The 19376-nt window shown below is 47.6% G+C and overlaps 1 protein-coding gene across 1 annotated transcript; it reads right to left on the bottom strand.

The window, feature by feature from the left end:
• Nucleotides 1-7872: 7872 nt before the first annotated feature.
• LOC142571237 (iris-like) lies at nt 7873-18657 on the bottom strand. The gene is made up of 2 exons (XM_075679495.1): nt 18621-18657; nt 7873-9074 (listed from the first exon to the last, which is right to left on the bottom strand). Exon 2 carries the CDS (start codon nt 9059-9061, stop codon nt 7919-7921), a length of 1143 nt encoding a protein of 380 aa, XP_075535610.1. The 5' UTR covers nt 9062-9074; nt 18621-18657; the 3' UTR covers nt 7873-7918.
• Nucleotides 18658-19376: the final 719 nt, after the last annotated feature.

Genomic DNA, 19376 nt, shown 5'->3' with positions numbered 1-19376 from the left:
TGCAACATCCGCCATGCAGCCCAGGCTTCCACATTTTGGGGCAATTGAAAAAAGAAACAGTTCAAGGGCACCAGATTAGTGCAGGACGAGGACGTGAAGGAGTCTGTTACAGACTTCTTGAAGCAGCAACTCAACGAGTTCGATGAGACGGAGTCACGCGACTCGTTATTCAGTAGGACTAATGTCTAAATGGTCATGGAGACTACTTTTAAATAAAGTACGCTGTTTGTCATACATTTGCCTTGGCTCATTCTCATTTTACTCGCTCTCGTATATTTTGTGGAACTCCTACTTTTTATATGTGCTCTCTGTTGCGGCTATAATTTCGATGCAATTACTTACAATACACGACTGGTGACAGCTCCTTCTGCGTAATGAAGCAAAGGACAGAGTCTTTTCTTTTGAGATTTTTTCCTGGCCGCGGCATATGTACAAAAATGTAAACAAAGTTCTTGAATGACAAAGTTTCATTACAATATGTGTCCTCAACTTGTTCATTTCCTGGCCTTTACATTTTTCATATCAGCGGCATGCAATGCGTTGCTGGTTTCGAACTGATATAGTTCTAAAGTTCGTGTGATGTTTTCTTTGCTTATTAAACAGAGAAAAAACATGGAACCATTGATATCAGTTATTTCGGTAACAGTTTTTGGGATATACGAGTATATTCTATTATGAAAAATACAGATTTTACTTGTCTTGAATGTGCGTAGCGTTCACTTCGTTTGCAGCATCTTTGGCAATGGCAGTGCAATTATTATTCATGTACTTGATCCGTCTACAAGTTATATAAGGAGGAGGAGGAGAACTTGTTCTTGTGGGGAAGGAGAAAAGGCTAGCGCTATTTTCTGCAACCCATGCGGGAGCACGTCTCAGCGCCAGCAGGGTGGAGGGGATGGGGTTAAAAGAGAGAGGGGGTATGTAGAAATGTCCTATAGTCTCGCCGAGAGCCCCGACGAGTCGAGGTACTCGACGACACTTAGGAAGGCTGGTAGCTGATTACGACAGAAGAAGAGGATATCTTCCTGTCGTGAACATGGGAGCCCCAGGTGGTGTAACCCTTGCAGAAGTCGACCGCGGTGCTGCAGGTGAGCAGGGCAGGCCAGCAGGAGGTACTCCAGAGTTTTTGGTTCACCACAGGAGGCACAGGCTGGCGAGTTGGCTTTCCCAAGGCGGTGCCGGCGGGTTGCCGTCCAGTAGCAGCCAACTCGCAGTCGGAGCAGCAATGAGGCATCCCTGCGTATGAGGCCATGCTGTGGAAGAGGCCATGGAGGCCGACCCAGGGATACCCGTTTGTCCGGGTGGCAGGCGATGATGTGCCGGCGCAGCCTGTGTCTCGAGAAGTCTGCTTTGGGGTGCAGTAGCAAGGCCTCGGCCTTCCTGGCCGAGATGGTAAGGCCGATGCTGCACAAGTAGGCAGCCGCAGCGTCCAGGGCTCTCTGTAGGGCCGCACGTGCCTTGCGGATGTGTTGCGGTGGTCCCCGCACTCATAGGGCGATGTCGTCGGCGTATATTGAGGACTGCACGGGGAAGTGATGGTCGATTGGCAGGGCAGCAGGCAACCGTGCCATGGCCAGGTTGAAAAGGAAAGGGCTCACCACTGACCCCTGTGGCACGCCTGCAGCGACTGGACGGGGGGTGCTCTTCGATTGACCCACACGTACCCTGAGGGTGCGGTTGTGCAGGAACGATGAGAGGAACTCCCGCAGGTTGCCGCAGATGCCGAGGAGGTCCAGGCCCTGCTGGACAACTGCGTGAGGGAGGCTGTCGAAGGCACCCTGTACGTCGATCAGCAAGAGCATCACGAGGTCCCCGCTGGCCTTGGCGTCCTCCAGGGTGGACACCATGTCAGCGATGGAGTCCGCAGTGCACCACCGCCGCCGGAAGCCCGTCTGTTGGTCTGCCAGGAAGCCGCGAGCATGGGCCACCCAGTCCAGTCGTGCCAGAGCCATGGCCTCCATCACCTTGCAGGCAGCGGAGGTGACCGGTCGATAGGATGACAGTTCCCTGGCCGGTTTTCTGGCCTTGAGGATGGGGGCCACAATGGCTGTGCGCCATGCCTCTGGCACCTGCCCTGACTGCCAGATCTCATTGAAGCACTCGAGCAGATGCTGTTGCTCGCTGGTTCCCAGGTTACGGAGCATCTGTGGCGTTACACCGTCTGCTCCTGGTGCGCTGCGGCGTTTTCCTCGCCTCAGAGCCGCCTGGAGCTCGTGCAGGGCAAGTGGCTCTTGGCAGAGGGCAGCGACCTGGCTGGACGTCCAAGCAGTGTGGATGCTGTGTAGACAGGTGGGTAGCTGGGCAGGGGGGTGTCCGACCGGTGAGATGTCTGCACTCTGTGGCATGGGAGGGGCGAACCGGTCCGCCAGAAGTTCTGCGAGGGCCTCTTCGCTGATTCCTAGCGAGATGGCCACAGCGAGGACGGGTTGACGGCTCGTCCTCTTTCCGGTGAGTGACTTGAGTAGTCGCCAGGCTAGGGGGCCCCTTGAACGGTCCTTGATGCTGGAGCACAGGCTCACCCAGCTCTGATTCCTCCTGTGGCGAGCCTGTCTTCTACAGAAAGCATCCACCCGTCTGTATTCAGTCCAGTGCTCTGCCTTCCCTGTCCGAATTGCTCTGCGCGCCGTGCGGCGCCTGGAGGCGCGGAGATTGAGTAGGCGGCGATCCGGGGCAGGGGTGTCCGGTGGCGTAGAGCACTGAACGGTAGCCGCCTGGGCGCACTCCGCGATGGGATCTAGAAAGTCACAGCGATCGGCCGCCTCACTGCAGTGCTTCCTAAACAGAGACCAGTCTATGACGTGGAAAGTTCTGGTCTTTGGCTTCCTTCCATGTACAGCGGTGATCACAATGGCTAAGTGGTCCGAACCCCAAGTGTCCGGAGTTGTGTCCCAGGAGTAGGAGCACTGTTCTGTGGTGAGGGAGAGATCGATGGCTGAGTTCACCCCTCGGCGGACATAGGTGGGTCCTCCGCTGTTCAAGATCACCAGTCCGGTTCTGCTGATGGCGTCGCGGAGGCTTCGGCCTCGGCTGGAGCAGCGGCGACTCCCCCAGTCTGTGTGGTGGGCGTTGAAATCGCCACACAGGACTGCCTGCCTCCCGAGGCGTAAAGCCAGCTGGTCAAAGATGGAGGAGTCCCATGGCTTTCCTGGTCGTATGTATATGCTCGCCACGGTTGTGTCTTGGCTACCGAGACGCACCGTGACAGCACAACACTCCAGAGGGCTTCCTACGACGTCGGCCACTGGAACCACAGCGTCCGCCAGATTGCACCGAACGTAGATGGCTGTCCGTGGCTTGCCGGGCCGGTGGGCGTCGTCCAGGCACGGCGCGTCCGCGCAGCCGCGTGTCGTGCAGGTGGCGGCGCCTGAGTAACCGGTGTATCCCGGGAGTCGCAGGTCCTCGGCCATCGCGTACACCTCCTGCAGAGCAAGCACGTCATAGTCGCTCTGCAGGAGATGCAGGAGGAGGCCGAGCTGCAACGTGAGCCCCACCTACCCCCCCCCTGAACGAAATTTATGGCTACGTCCCTGCTTCTCACGTACTGCCCAAGTGAACATCCACAATGCTCACCAACGGAGCGACGAAAACCCTCACTGGGTTTTGAAGACACATCATCAATATCAGTGGTCGGTTAATATGTGGTGTGGAATTTACGGTGGCACTATCATTGGCTCCGTGTTTTTTGATAATACGCTTAAAGGGGAAAGATACGTCAACGACACCCTTGATGGGGCGCTTGAGGATTTTCTTTGCCAAGTTTCATTGGCTAGGATAAAGGATATTTCGTCTCAGCATGATGATGCTTCGCGCACGGCGGCAGCAAAGTTCGCAAATGGCTGCATGAAGTATTCCCGCAGCAGTGGATTGGACGGCATGGGCCCATTGCTTGGCCGGCACGGTCTCCAGATTTAACTCCCCTCGATTTCTTTCTCTGGGGCTACGTCAAGGATCAAGTATACCGGACACCAACCACAACATCAGAGAACCTAAAAGAAAAGTAATACAATTCTGCAACTCCATACCTGATACCATGATCAAGAACGTCTCGGAAAATTCAAGAAGCGCCGAGGCGCTTTTTGAATTGAAGGTCACTGGAAAATTATTCCCGCCCTAACGTCGCCTTCCCACCCAACCCCATTACACTCCGTCGTCGGGCTGCCAGCTCTTGCTAATTTCAAGCATAAAAAATAAAGCTACGTTCTTGTTCCCTTCCGTCTCAGACGTTTTATCGCTTCGGCGCCACTCGGCCAGCAGCGCGCATTTACGACGTCATGCGATAAAAGCCGGGCGCCCAGATGCCTACCACCAGGCACAACGTGCACTGTCGCGGGCGTCTCGCAGCAGCCGACCTCGTTCACCCGCGCACGCCTGAGAGCAGCACCATAACAGAGCGGAATCGCCCCATCACGTGCTTTTTTGTTTTTAATATTTCGCCGGCGTTCTTTGGAACGCGAAATATATCGTGCTGGAAACAATTCATTAAGAGGTTTCTCAAGGTGCTCTACGACTTCGCGTACCACACTTGGGGTCTGCAGCCAATACTAAGAATGTTGATTAATTAAACATAACTAATATGTAAGTTAAGGTTAAAATGAAAAAAAAATAATCTGAGTAACTCTAGGCCAGTGCCAACATTACGAATTCGGTTCAACTTGCGTTCGAAGTGCCTTTCATTTTTAAAACTTTGACTCAAGTTGTGTTGGGCAGCCTTTATATCCACTACATATATCTAAGAGGAAATTTATGAAACAGTCTTAATGCACTGATTAAGTTGAAACTCCCGACGGGAATAATCGTTTTTCTTTTAAAAGCTGCACCAGCCGCAGGTGAACAAGTCGACTTTCCGAGAAAAGTAATGAAGGCAATTATTGGACCTTAATATGAACAATAGTGTTAGGGAAAAGATATTGCCTATGTTTTGAGACTGAATCGCGAAGACCGGGAAGTATTTACCGATGTAATCTCCGCGGCTTGTCTGGCAATCTCCTTCAACGTGCCAGCAGGGGAAATGAAGTATAAACATACATTCTAATTGAATTGTATTTGGTATTCAGATTCAGAATCCACTATTAAAAATTTATCGAATAGCCGTTTCTGTTCGAACGTAACGCATAACCGCATTTTTGAAGTCTCGGAGGTGAGGGGCCGATGCAAGCGGGGACACTTATCCCGAATTGCTGCAAGAGAGTCGCGGCTGCCGCGCAGAGGCGCACCAGTTCCTGAGAGAATTAAGGCGCGGGTGCTAATCGGTCCTGCGTAACAAGTTCCTAGCTGCCGATCAATATAAACGCCCGATTTTGGGGCAGCCTGTAAGTCTGCTAACTTGATCCAGGCAAGGGAAAATTTTTTGACAGTCTCACCATGCCTGCAATTCATTAAAACTGGGTGCCCGATGTGGTACCACACTTATCTTCTTAAAGGAACACAGCAGATCTACAAATATCTCTATGGGTATGTTAGGCGTGCCGTTACTTTAATTGCTTCATTATTGTTCTTATGATAGTGCACCGGATAACTGAAAGCAGCCGTTTTGAATATAGAAGCTGCTTAGTTGAGTGGACGTACACTTGGGAACGGCGCATTTGCGTTGATCTGCGACATGTCCGTCTGTCACTGTTGATTCATACGGAATTTTAATATAGTGCTTTCTCAGAAAAGCGGAAAAAATGGGCATTGCTTTTTGGAGAGGAAATCCGAAAAGAAGGATATCTGCTGAGGGTAATATGAAAGTGGTGTGTAAAAAGCTGTAAACTTGCATTGGTATCTACAGTGGAGCTATAACAAGAAATTAGCTAATGTATCGAAGTATCTTAAGATATGTATGACGAGTATCGTGTCGGATACAATTATTCCACTCGTATATTGTACCTGTGTCTCAAATACTTATCACCTCAGTAACTTGAATCTGTGTCATTATGCGTATGCGGCTGATCTTTACCGAGCTCTGCAAGTATATCTCTCTTGCACGATGTCACCATCTGAGGACTTGCAACAGAACTTCAGTTTGGCCTACTTGGTGTTTACTGCATATCCAATTGACCGCAAATAAAGACGGGGACAGCGGAGGAGAACTCAAAAACCACACGGCCGGGATGATGATGCAATACACGACGACGAGTGCTGCAGTTGTGACGAAAAGGACAGAGGGACAGGCACAGCACACTAGTTTCATCTTTTAGCTGCTGTGGCAGTGAAATTTGCCAGTGTGTCCAGAGTACGTTTGGTGTCCCTTCACAGAGTTCGAGCCCCCTGGTGACCTAATTTGTCGGCATATCCGTACGTTTGGTCAAAAGTGCAAAACCTTTATTCTGTTTGTGTTGTGCTTCTGAAGGCTTGCTTACAACAGCAATGTAAAAGAAAGAAATGAGCACTTATGGGAAAACAATCGAGGGCTAGAAGGGTTAAACGTGGACCAAGGTTTTGTCGGCACAACCGGTATAGCAAAGATAAAAAGACGTGACATTTTTGCTAGTAAACTTAAAAAATATGGCATGCAGTTGGCTCCATGAACTGGCGCGAATCTCTCTCCAGCTACTGATAGTGCTGCGCTCCAAGCGCTAACGTGAGGCAGACAGCGAGAGCAGGCACATCAAAACCCCCAGTTATGTTAGTACTCAGTAAAAACGTACTAAGTACAAACATTAATTTCAAAACAACGTTCATACAGACTTCATTTCTTGTGGCCTTCACCATGGCATCCCTGCGTGATCAATGGACTAAACCGATCCGAACGTACTAAAACACCGTAATCGCACGGGGTCAGCGTGAACACTCGCATGGCAGCACAGAATAGGACTGCCGATGAGTTTTGTGTCTTCTGTCTTTTTTCGCCTCAGTGCTCCCTTCAGTTGATTGTCGGCGTTCGTGTTGTCCACTTCTCTTGTGTCCTGTCTGCACGCCTCACTTCTTTTTGTATTATGAATCCTATCCCAACTTAGTCAGCTTTCTGTCGTTCCAAAATAGGACTATCGCCCTCGCTAACGTGTTCCTTCTGCTACATTCATAGTGTTATGAAACATGTTAGAATGCTCAGAATTAATGACTAACCGCGCAAGGCTCTTTTTGACAGAGTGACAAAAAATGGCTACGTGTGCATACTGGAGGAATTTGCACTGTATTATCATAAAAGAAGTGTTTTGCGTCCTCCTAAAGTTCCCCAATCCACCGATTCTGCTAATGGTGACGTTTAGAAAGTCCAATGCTAAGTGCAACCAACCGCTTCACGTAGTAAATTTTATCATTGAGTATGGAGTGAAGACGGTGGAGTGTTGGCATTCTACTTCTGCTCCGTATATTTGCCTTGATATGTCTTGGTAGCGGCAGAACTACTCACGCTGCAATTAAAGCTATGGCGCGTTTATCACCCTGAACGATCTTAAACAGCTCAGAGAACAGGGCGAGAAGCAAGCAAGAACGTGATAGCGCTGTTTAAGACAGTTATAATGTACCAGTAAGTCCGAGCAACAATCTCATTCCGTATCCCTTTTAAGGGAGACGCTCGGGTGGAACGGATGCCGGAACGCTTTTGCAAGGTCTGACTCGCAGCTAGCACCATCATCTTCGATTAAAAAAAGTTATGGGGTTTTAGGCGCTGAAACCGCGATTTGATCATGAGGCACGCTGTAGTGAGAGACTCAAGAAATGTGGATCACCTGGGGTTCTTTAACGTGCACTTACATCATCCTCGATCCTCCATGCTTTGATGTGTCCTGTGCCGCGCTGTTTAAAGCAGCTGCTTAACAAGATATGCCAAACAGCGCAAATATACACGCAAATGAACTCGCCAATGAATGCATCCACGTCCTCTGCGCTCTCTCTCTCTCTCTCTCGAGTGTTGTAGCTGACGTGACTGCTGAAACCATCACACCGAAACAAAGAAAAATTGGCTGGTTTATTTTTACATGTTCTTCCGCGTTGCTCACAGTTTCCTCACTGAACCCATAAAGAGGATGACTTCAGGTTCATTGCTCTTGATCAGAAACATAAAAGGATGGTCCACGACAAATCGCACAGCCTGCGCAGCGATTGCTCCGGAAGACTCAATCACTGCTGCCGTGTCGGCCGCGGGTTCGGTGCCTTCTTCGTGCACTTCGACAGCCGCCTTGTGGATCACTTCCGAAACCGCCGGCCGACCACTCTCGAACATACCGGACAGGTCCGCTTCACCCGGTGTGAACAGATCCTTCACACCGAGATCTTTTAACGTCTCCTTAAGAGGCAGTGTGTAGTCCAGCTTGAATTTCGGAAGACTGACTTCCACGTCTTGCACCAACTTCATGTTTGCTAGGAGCGCGGAGATCCTAGCCGAAGTCATGGACTCTTCGAGGCAGAACAGTCCTTCAACCTCGTCAGGTAATAGGAGTACCATTGATGCCTTTTGACCTCTGTATGGTATCTCCAAGGCTCTTGCGCCCAGCTCCTCTGAATGGCCTATTTTGAAACTGTGGTCCAAGAACATCATGTTCACTCGCACGTTGGTCTTGTAGTCTAGGCGGAAGTCCTGAGGTATTGTGTTAATTGAATGGAAAGGGAATTGCCAAAAGCTCTTGAAGGCGATGGCATTGATATGGACTAGCATGGTGCGTGAGTCCACGCTGCCGGGACGAAGCACATCTCGAACCTTGGATGCCGTTTGCTCCGAGATCCAGGCATTGGCTTCTCGTCGAACCAACTCGTGGCCACTAGAGAAGTCAACGGACTTTAACGTCGCTCCATATGAGGATTCCAGGAGGAACACGTAGCCGCTCTGGACTGGAAATCGCTTGTCACTGTACAACCGGTTGGCCACGAGGAACGTGGCATCAGGAGCGCAGCCGGACAACATGGTCAGCAAGTTGGAAAAATGCTCGCGAATCCGGTCCTTGCTCGCCTTGAGGCTTAACAGGGCAAATATTTGCTTAGATGTGCTGTCGCCCGCTCCGCCGGCAAGCATTGCAAGTGCGCAGGCTACGCTGAAAGCCGAGCACACAACGTTCTCGTTCTGCGTGTTTTTCGACTGCAGAAGCTGGTACATGCGTATCGTAAACTTGAGCAGCGCATCACAATACGTTTGAGACAGCATAGCGAAGCCGGTCCTGCGAAAGAGAAACACAGTTGTTGCCTGATAAGTCCTTGGGCTAGAAAATAGATTTCCGGTACGCTTTGGTGAACTTATCGGCCCAATTGCTAAAAAATCATTTGTAGGGTTTAACGAGCCAAAATCACGGTCTCAATATGTGGCCCACAGTAGTGGAAAAGCACACATAATTTTGACCACTTAGGACTCTCTAAGTACACCTAAAATTAAGCAAGCAAGCGTTTTTTTTTTTGCAGTTTGCTCCCATCGAAACGCGATTGCCGCGGCCAGGATAGAGCCCGCGACCTCAGCTGTGCAACGCCATAGCCACAGGACTACTACGGCGGGTTTGGCCGAGTTGCTACCACCCATTACATGTACAAAATAGCTAATGAACAGACAACGCCATGCTGAATTTGCAGTGCACCTTTATCTCAGTCAGGCCCTCGATGCGTAGTACTACATGTCACTCAGCGAACGGGACTTCGATTCCTAGCACTTGGCATGGCACACACGTGGCATGTCAGTCAGTTTATACTAATATGAAATTTTTTAATACTGTTCCTAATTCAATTTGACGGAAAACAGTTGATTACTATAGCGAAGGGTTGAAATCCGGGCCAGTTGGTACATAGTTGAAGGAAAGAAACCAGTCAAAAAACACGAAGGTCAATAGGAGAGGTTCACACCACAACGACTGGACTATCAACTGAGCTTTCTTAGAAACGGTGTAGTCCCAGCAAGGCCAGCAGAGCATGCGCAACCACATCATCGCTAATCACAGAGCATGAAAACACAATATCTTATGTATCGTGACCGACCTAGAAATGCAAATTCTTTTTCAAGTAAGCGCACCGAGGTTGTACTAATGCAGTCGTCACCTAATAAACTGATGTAGTGCGTTGTAGTAGCATGTAGCATGTAGTAAAGAAGAGCGAGAAATCCTGGAAGCGTACTACATCAGTTTATTAGTTGACGACTGCATTAGTACAGCCTCGGTGCGCTTACTTGAAGAAGAATTTGCATTTCCAGGTCGGTCACGATAGATGCGATGTCTTGTGTTTTCATGCTATGTGATTAGCGATGATGTGGTTGTGCATGCTCTGCTGGCCTTGCTGGGACTACGGCGTTTCTAATAAAGCTCACTTGATAGTCCAGTCGTTGTGCTGTGAATCTCTCCTCTTGTCCTTCGTGCTTTTTGAGTGGTTTTTTCCCTTCTACTATAGCGAATAAACAGAAAGACAAAGCATACTTTTTCCTTTTCTTCTTGAATTTCTCGTTAATGACTCTGTCACGGTGCGGCATTATTCCGTTCGGCGAAGCACCGATCAACGGGCGCCAAAAGGGTCGTGGTAATAGGAACCGACGAGCAAAACGGTTATATCCACCCACTCGGGCAAGCGGCCGGAAAGGCTCGAAGGCGAGTTCAGATATTATTGGCTTTTTGTCGTCGGTGCGGCCATGACGTCCCAACAGGTTTTTGTAGGAACCCTTGTGTATTCTCTGCTCCGCGCGTGCGTGGAGAAGCTCACTAAGAAGGCGGGGGTGCGAACACTCGGAAGTATGTGGCGTATGTGCAATGCTGTGTCCACGAAATGCTGACAGTGCATGACAGTTATTGAATCGTCACCAATATCTGCCGTCCTCCAACCCAGGGCACTAGGGAAAGGAGAAGTTGTTTAAGCGCAGGTTTTAGACCGAGCTAAGCAGTCTAGACGCTGAACCTACAGTCTGCCGAGAAGCCTCAAAGGGCCGGTGCCGTCCAGTATCGCCTCCCAGCCGCGTCTGAACTGCGAGTTACTAGTTGGCGTAAGAGACGACAAACCAACGTCTGCAACGAAGCTCACGGTAGTTACCCTCAAGTTAACTCAACCAGCTCGAGCGAAGACGTCAGACCTAGACTCCCGGGAAACCCAGCCCAGCAATCGCATCCACCGCAACGAGTTCGGCTTGCCCGCGTTCATCGGGAAAGCTCTGACGTCGACTTCACGCTTTATGGATTTGCTGCAGCTGACAGCCATGCGTATGTCATAATTTCTTTTCTTTTGAACTCTATTTAGTTGACCACGGTTAAGTGTGTTTTGTCTAGTGGTAATGCCTATGTCTACTGTTAACTGATCGTTATATTTCTTTTGTATTCATAATTGATCTAGATTAAGTGCAATTGTGTTAGTGTTCTTGTGTTTTTTGTGTTTCTTTTAATCGTTGTGTCCATTGTCAGTCGATAGATATATATTTTTTTCTTTCTCGCCACTCTGACTCCTTCGCTGTGTTCGCTTGGATACGGAACGACGAACCGGCTTGTATGCCCCGTCGACGACTTCGAGCCGACGGCGAACGGGTGACAAGCCGGGACAGACTATGCCGGAATGAAAAAAAAAACGTACCTGATGTTGTTACTAAGAACACTGTCAATGAGTTCAACACTTACGTTACAAATGTCGGTCTCTCTCGGGCTTAAACGTTGCCTCGTCCTAGCAAAGCTTCATATGAACTTTTTCGGCGTTTGGTCATAAATAATATAGTGCTCTATGAATTTCCGTCTACTGTGAGTAACCTGGCAATTAAGAAAGCGCCGGGCCCGGACTACATTCCAGCGGGCGTTACAAAGGGTAATATTGATATATTTGGACACATATCATGCGATATATTCAACCACTCACTACGAAAATGTCCATCGACATTTAAGATTGCCAAAGTTACCCCTGTTTATAAAGAGGGGGACGGGTCTGACCCTTCTTGCTACCACCCGATATCTGTAGTGAGTGTTCTTAACAATATTTTTTAGAAATAATCGCAAAACGCATGTATTCATTTTTGGACAAATATCACGTGTTATGACCACATCAACATGGATTCCGACCAATGCGTTCTACAAACACAGCAGTGTCTACCCTGAGTCAGACTTTAAATACCGGCCTTAAAGACAACAAATTCGCTGTAGCAGTTTTTCTTGACCTCAGAAAACTATTTGATACCGTAGACCACGAAATCTTACTTTACAAGTTACACAAATATGGCTTCCGCAACACTATATGAGATTTCCTCCAGAGTTACCTTAGAGGTCGTCAACAAATGGTAATTATTAACATCACTATTTCTTTTACTTCTTCCCTTCAGTCCATACAAACAGGTGTGCCACAGGGTTCCATATTAGGTCCGTTGCTTTACTTGCTATACAGAAATGACTTACCACAAGTACTAACCACTGCCTAAATGCTCAATTATGCTGACGATAGCGCACTAATTATTACTGGTGAAAATATTTCACATATAGAAGAAATGAATGCTGAACTAGCTGAACGAACTATTCTATTCTATGCTGTGACGGGCGCTCTTGTAAAAGAAATGTACGATTATATATGTTGAAATATGTTTGTTTCACATTAATTGTATGTCTTTCTCTAAATGCTATTGTACTGTTTCTGTTTGGGAATATATCTGTCCAAAAGCTTTTCGGTATTACTGGTTATATTTTGTTCTCCCCCACGTAATGCCTTTATGACGATGTGGGTACTCTGCAAATAAATAAATAAATAAACGAATAAATAAATAAATAAATAAATAAATAAATAAATAGACTTGCTGATTGGTTTGCTGCTAACAAGCTTACCATTAATCATAATAAAACTAAATATGTGATATTCCGCTGCAGAACTAATTAATACAAGTCCACATATTGGTATAGTGCTGCGCATTAATAATTGCCGCCTCGATTTTACTGACTCTTTCTCTTACCTAGGTGTCCTTAGACAGCTGCCTAAATTGACAGATTCAGCTATATGTCTGCTCTAAATTATCTTCAAGTTATGCCCTCGTGCAAGCTCGTGAATACTACGACGTTTCAATAGACCCCATTTTGTACATTATTGTACTGAACTGGCACCTGTTGAATTGTGTGGAATCCTGGGGTTTGATGTTTAACTTCTACCTGGAACCAGTCGACGGCTGCAAAAAAAAAAAAAGAGCAATACGTACGGTAACTTTCTCGGGTTACTATGGACGAAGCAAACACGTGTTTCTATACTAAAAATCTTACCTTTTGATTTCGTACGGGAATTCAGATTAGCCGCATGTATTAACAATGCTATAAGATAGAACGAGCCATTCTCTATTTCGTTACCCTGCACCTCACAACGCCACCCAAGGAAGCGAACTTTTGGTAAACCAAATATCCGTCCAATAAAGAACACCTATGGAAAACCACTGCTACAGTATGCTGGAGCGAAAGTATTGAATGGTACACCGCATTACATAAAGGACTCGCAGAACTTGCTTAAAGCAATGAAAGAGTATTATTTCGAAGTTATTCTCTCTGCTTCTTGGACTAATATTTATGTTCTCTTTTTGTTAAGCCATGTATAACAATTATTCCATCAGGCTTTTCTTGTGTTTATTGCGGTGTTGTAATTTTCCTGTTCTCTTTGCTAACTTATCGAAAATACTGACATTAATACTTATTCGTTTTCATCAGCAAATTTACGCACTAATATTACTCAGTTATTCCTGTATTTATTGCAAAGTGCTGTATTTTTGTGTTATTTGTTAATCAATTTGAACAGACTCCTTACTGAACTCATTACTAGTATTTCATAACAGTTTCTCTTATGTACACCTCGAAATGGGCCACGTTCTAGCCACTGGCTAGTACGTGGCTATGGGACTGGGTATGAGACCATACAGATTGTGCGTATCTTGTATAATGAAATGTATGCGCGTGTAATAAAGAAAGAAGGCCGGAACGTCATGACAACGTCATAGGTTTCAGAGTATGTTTAATGCGTTTAGCTTTATTTTGCCTATATCAGCCGTTTTGAGCCTGCCTGCCTGCCTGCCTGCCTGCCTGCCTGCCTGCCTATCTATCTATCTATCTATCTATCTATCTATCTATCTATCTATCTATCTATCTATCTATCTATCTATCTATCTATCTATCTATCTATCTATCTATCTATCTATCTATCTATCTATCTATCTATCTATCTATCTATCTATCTGTGTCTGTCTGTCTGTCTGTCTGTCTGTCTGTCTGTCTGTCTGTCTGTCTGTCTGTCTGTCTGTCTGTCTAGCATCTTATGTCGACGTAGTGACCCACGGTGTCTACCTTCTTTGGCAACTAGGTATGTGCTCATGGTCCTGAAACCGTCATAGTCGTTATATCGTTGTTATTTTAGCTTTGTCATCCTATTTTCGTCATGCGTTCGCAGTGACGCTATCGTTCTCATATAGCCGTCATGCACGCGTTGTCATACTATCTTCGTGAGGCTGTCGTGGTCGCTCCATCGTCACCGCTCCGGCTACGTCATTCGACTCCCGCCAGCCGTCGTCGTCACGCTGTCATCGTCATATATTATTTGTGATGCAGTCGTCATTACGCCGTCGCCGTCGTGCACTCGTCATCACATTGTCCTCATATTATCATGCCAATGCGGTCGTTGCCTCGGCGTTATGCAATTGTTGTCATGCATCCGTTTTAATACAGTCGTCGTGATGCGGTCGCATTCGTTGCGTCGGCGTCATTCCAACATCGTCGTCCGACTATCGTGATGCCGTTGTATTCGCGGCATCATCGTCACACAGTCGTAGTCATATAATTGTTTTCATGCCATCATCATCACGCTGTCATTCTACCATGGTCATCACTTCACAGGCGTCGTGCCGTCATCGTCACCCCGTCGTCGTCGCGCCTTTAACGCCGGCCTATTCCCCCAAACTATTTACCAGTTTCAATCTCTAGGTATGTGCTCAAGGCCATGAAGGCATCGTGGTCGTTGCATCGTCATCATTCCAGCTTTGCCATCCAACCCCTCCTCATGCTGTCGTCGTGCGCCATCGTTGTCATACATATATTATTTGGGAGCTAAAAGAGAAATATAAAAGAAAAGTGCTCCGGCCTGTACCATCGTTGTCATACAGTAGTCATGCATTCGTTGTTATCGTCGTGACGCCCTCGTGATCATCCGCCATCGTCGTCATCATAAGTTCATCGTCAGACCCTCGCCCTGTGATCGTCGTCACGCCATGAAGCCACAAAGTCGTAGTCGTCATACTGTTGTCGTCGTACCGTCGTCGCCTCGCTGTTGTTTTGCCACCGGTGTCACTTCAGTAACATCATCCCATTGTTGTAGTGCCATCGCAGTCATGCCGACTTTGTCAATTCATCGACATCATCGCGTCGTCGCCATACAGTTGTCTCGTTTATATATCGTTTATATAGAGTGTCTCAGCTAACTTGGACCAAGATTTTGAAAAAAAAACCCCTATGAGTTCTTTAGAACGGAAATCGCGTGGATGTCGTTAGAGTTTATCTAAACTTACAGTACCACATTTTTGCTCGTATTTTTTGAGTAATAAGCCGAGATAAATTAACTTTTAAATATGGCTTGAAACGTTCACGTGTCAATAGGAAAGTTGTGGAGCTTCACAAATATTGCCCCAACCCAGGTACTTCAAACGAGATAGACTTAGCGTGGCCGTTTTTATTCCGTTTTTATTTTTATTATTTAGCCCGTGGAGTTTAAAAAATAGCGCGTGACAGCGCGCTCTGTGCGTCCGAATGCGCAGCGATTACAGCGCTCTCATGAGTGATTTGTAAAAACATCGCCAGCGCCGCGCCTTCCCTTCACTAACGAGAAAGGGCTTCAACTTTTGCTCGGCTCTGACATTACCGGCAGCGGCTGGCGACGGCGCTCCGAAAAAGCGCTTCGTCACAGCCGCTCGCGCCTGTCGCCGAAGAACGCGCCGTCATCGGTCGTTTATTCCGATATGACGAGAAAAGAAATTTTTTCCAGCGTTCAAGTCGATGCGGAAGAGAAAAAAATACACAAAAAACATGCATCATGCATCTGGAACCTGTGCGAGAGAAAGCATCATTAGTAACAACGCCGCTTCCAAGCTGTGCCAGCGGCTAGATGCATGTGAGCTCTACTGCCTATTAGTGTCGTTTCGCGCAACCGTTTCGAAGAAATTGTTTGCAGTGCCTAAAGCATGCCGTACTCAAGCGAGCAGAAGGCGAACATGGTCTTAGCCTTGGGAGCGACACGGGACAAGAAAGCTGCCAAGGTATACCGAGATTGACAAGTAGGGGAAGACCTAGCGCGAACACAATTATGAGGAGTTAGTTGACGCTGAAAGAAACAGGTAGCTTCAAGAAGACACGGCACAGAAAGGGGACCATCAGTGAATAGGCCGAAGGAGACATTAGGGCTTTCATGACTGCAAACCCTCATTCCAGCGTGCGTGATGTGAGTGGCGAGGTCGGCGTTTCAAAGTCTTCAGTGTCAAGAGTTCTTAGGAAGCCTGAAATGCATCCGAATCACCTCCAACTACATGTAAAGCTGCTAGAAAGGGACTTTCAATGGCGGCTTGATGTTTTAAATTGGTTCCTTGTGAACAGTGGCCAAATTGCGGATTTTGTTGACAAAGTGCGCTGGACAGATGAGGCAACCTCCTTCAGAAATTCTCAACATCCATAATGCGCATTACTGGAGCGATACGAACCCGCATTAGGTGGCGCAGACCAGACACCAATACCAATGGTCATTCAGTGTGTGGTGCGGTATCTTTGACGGAACAATAATTGGCCCCATATTTTTTGACCACATGCTCACTGCTCAGCGGTACGTGAACGACATCTTGGAAGGCCCAGTCGAAGATTTTCGCTGTGATCTTCCTCTTGCGTTTTTAAAGCGAACTTGGTATCAGCACGACGGTGCACCAGCTCACAGCAGCAGCCTTGTCTATCTATCTATATAAATCTTGTTTCTTCAAATAAACACTTAGTTGGAATTTAGCGCCTGTCCGTCGTACATGTTCTTTTAATCCGCGTCATTGTAGTGCTCATTTCTTCAAGTTGTCTTCACGCCTTCGATGTCACACCGTCCTCGTGAAGTCGTCCTGGTCCGATCCATCCTCGCCAATCTAACTTCGACATCCTGCTTTCGTCATGCCGTCCCGCCATCGTTGTCACACATTCATCGTCATCCCATTGTCCTTATCTCGTCGTTGTCAGGCTGGTTACCCATTGTCGTCATTGTCATGTCGTAGTCGTCATACTGCCTGTGTCGTTCTATCAACGTCATTACTTTTTTATTGTTCCACTGTCCTTATTGCGTCGGTGCCATACAGTCGTCGTCATGCCACCACGATCATGGGTGACATTGACGAGCAAGTGCCATGGTGAAGTGGGGCCAGACAGAGGTATGTGGCATATAACCGAAGCAACGGAAGTCTAAGAATGACCATTACAAATGTTAAATAAGCATCAGCAACACACTGTGTCGCTATACATTGCTCTAATGCTGAGCGCATTACTATCGGCAGTCATTGCCAGGTGAGTTGTGCCGCAATTTCAAAGTGTCTGCAGCGTTCTTGCTGCAGAGAAGTTATCGAAACTTGCTAGGATTAGTCTTTGGTATCTTAGGATGCGATGTATAATCCTTTACCGAAAAAGAATTAGGGTCATATAGACGCAGTGCAAATCCATGAAGACCCGATGAGCCAGTGCGCAGATTTCAATGCGGCATCGCTATTCGTCTTTTGTTTTAACGTTTGAGCGCTACTCATACGAACGAAAACCTATCTGTGAATTTTTTTTTACGGCAGAAGATCGGAGAGGAATGAAGAGGCGACGCAGGTGGAAAGAGGGAAGGCACGCCACGAGAGAGGAAGCGCGCGTCGTTCGCAACCCACTATGCAGTTTCGGGGCGCTAAACTCCTCAATTGTTAATCTCGAAAAAGCTTTGTACTTTTCTTTTTCTAATGCGGTAATCATGCAGGCTATCCTTCTTTCGTCGTCTAAGCGCTCCACTTATATTCTTTCGCAAAATTCTTACGTGTTATTCCCCCCCCCCCTCCCCGTACGCGTTCGTGCTATATCAAAGCTCAATAGCCACTGTTTAGTGCCCTTTAAATCGGACTAGATTTTGCTTCAAATTGTTTTTAGTGATCAAGTCTTGGTGAAGGAGCCCGCGCCATGCAAATCCCATCGAACCCTGTGGGCACCACAAGCCTTATAAGATGGCGGCAATTTCCCATGTGGCATCAACGCACCAATAAAGTGGCGGCGCCCTCGGGTTAAGGAGAAACACGACTTGCCAAGCGCTGATGTACCGTATGAACCGAGTACTAGGCCAGGAGTGCTACTGCACCTAGTTTAATGATAGGCCCACAGTGTTGGCGGGATTTGCATAGCGTTGGCTCCTTCCCAAAGACTGTTCATCCTTCCAAAAAGCCAAGTTTCGGGCTGCGTATTCTTTCGAATGGGCTAGAAATCGAGGCCCAAGAAAGAATTCTTGTGAGCTGTACACAATGTTCTGGACTGACGTTTTCACGTGTATCAGTATTTTGCCGTTATGATGCAGAGGGCAACACAACATGTATGCTCAGGCACTGAGGGGGTACAAATGGACATTTAATTGAGACATCTGCACACTGGATTCGCCGACAGCGGTCACAGCATAACTGCATTGCGGACTGGCCTTAATACAGGCCCTATGATACCAACAGAATTTTAAAATAATATATTTACGCTTGAAAGACGGAAGGCCGTGGCTACTGTACTTACCCTGAATTCGCGAGCTTCTTTTCTTCTTCCTCAGTATTCTAGAGTGATGGAAAAAAAAGCAAATATGAGATTATTTGATTGACAACCGCAATAGAAGAGCAGGCAACGCACAGGCAATATTGACTTCTGGATATTGAGGTCTTCCACATATGCCGTCTCGCGCCTCCTATTGTTGTTTGCTTCCATAAAAAAAGGCGAGTCGTTGTAACATTCTGTTCGGTATCCAGTTTCGGTTTCGAATGGTTATGACCGCTGGCTCTACTCCGCTGTGTTCCCTGAGGTGTTTCCTTTCTCCTCACAGGAATAAACGCATTCTTTGTCTGGTCCCGCCGTTGGAACCGCCGTTGGAAGAGGTCCCGCCGGAACGCGTTCTGCTGTTTCACGTCCCTCTGCGCGACGCCAGTCGCGTCTGCGCTCTCTCTGTGCGCGGTGGTTCCGCTGCACCCTTCGAACTGCCAGCTGGTGGAACACAGTGGACCACACGTGGACTGTTGTGTGTGACCGACGTTAGCGCATAGCGCCACCCCTTCGGTCACAGCTATGGAGCCAGATCAAAGCCAGCTAGAAAAAAAAATGTAAGGCCTCCGCACGCCGGTGTGACGTCACGCTAGTCGGATTGGCCAGCCAGTCGACGCCGTCGGCGTCTCCGCGCCTAGGTTCGTTGCGATTGTAGGGTGTATCTTTGCGCGTCGCGGATACTATGGCATGGGAAAATTAGTGCTGTCCTTAAAGTCACCTATAAATGCATATATAGCA

The sequence above is a fragment of the Dermacentor variabilis genome, chromosome 2, assembly GCF_050947875.1.
Source record: "Dermacentor variabilis isolate Ectoservices chromosome 2, ASM5094787v1, whole genome shotgun sequence".
Taxonomy (NCBI): Eukaryota; Metazoa; Arthropoda; class Arachnida; order Ixodida; family Ixodidae; genus Dermacentor; species Dermacentor variabilis.
The sequence above is the reverse complement of the archived record's forward strand: the minus strand, read 5'-3'. Positions and strand labels throughout refer to the sequence as shown.

Coding starts and splice junctions, on each gene's coding strand:
- LOC142571237 (XM_075679495.1), bottom strand. CDS start 9,061: ATGCTGTCTCAAACGTATTGTGATGCGCTGCTCAAGTTTACGATACGC.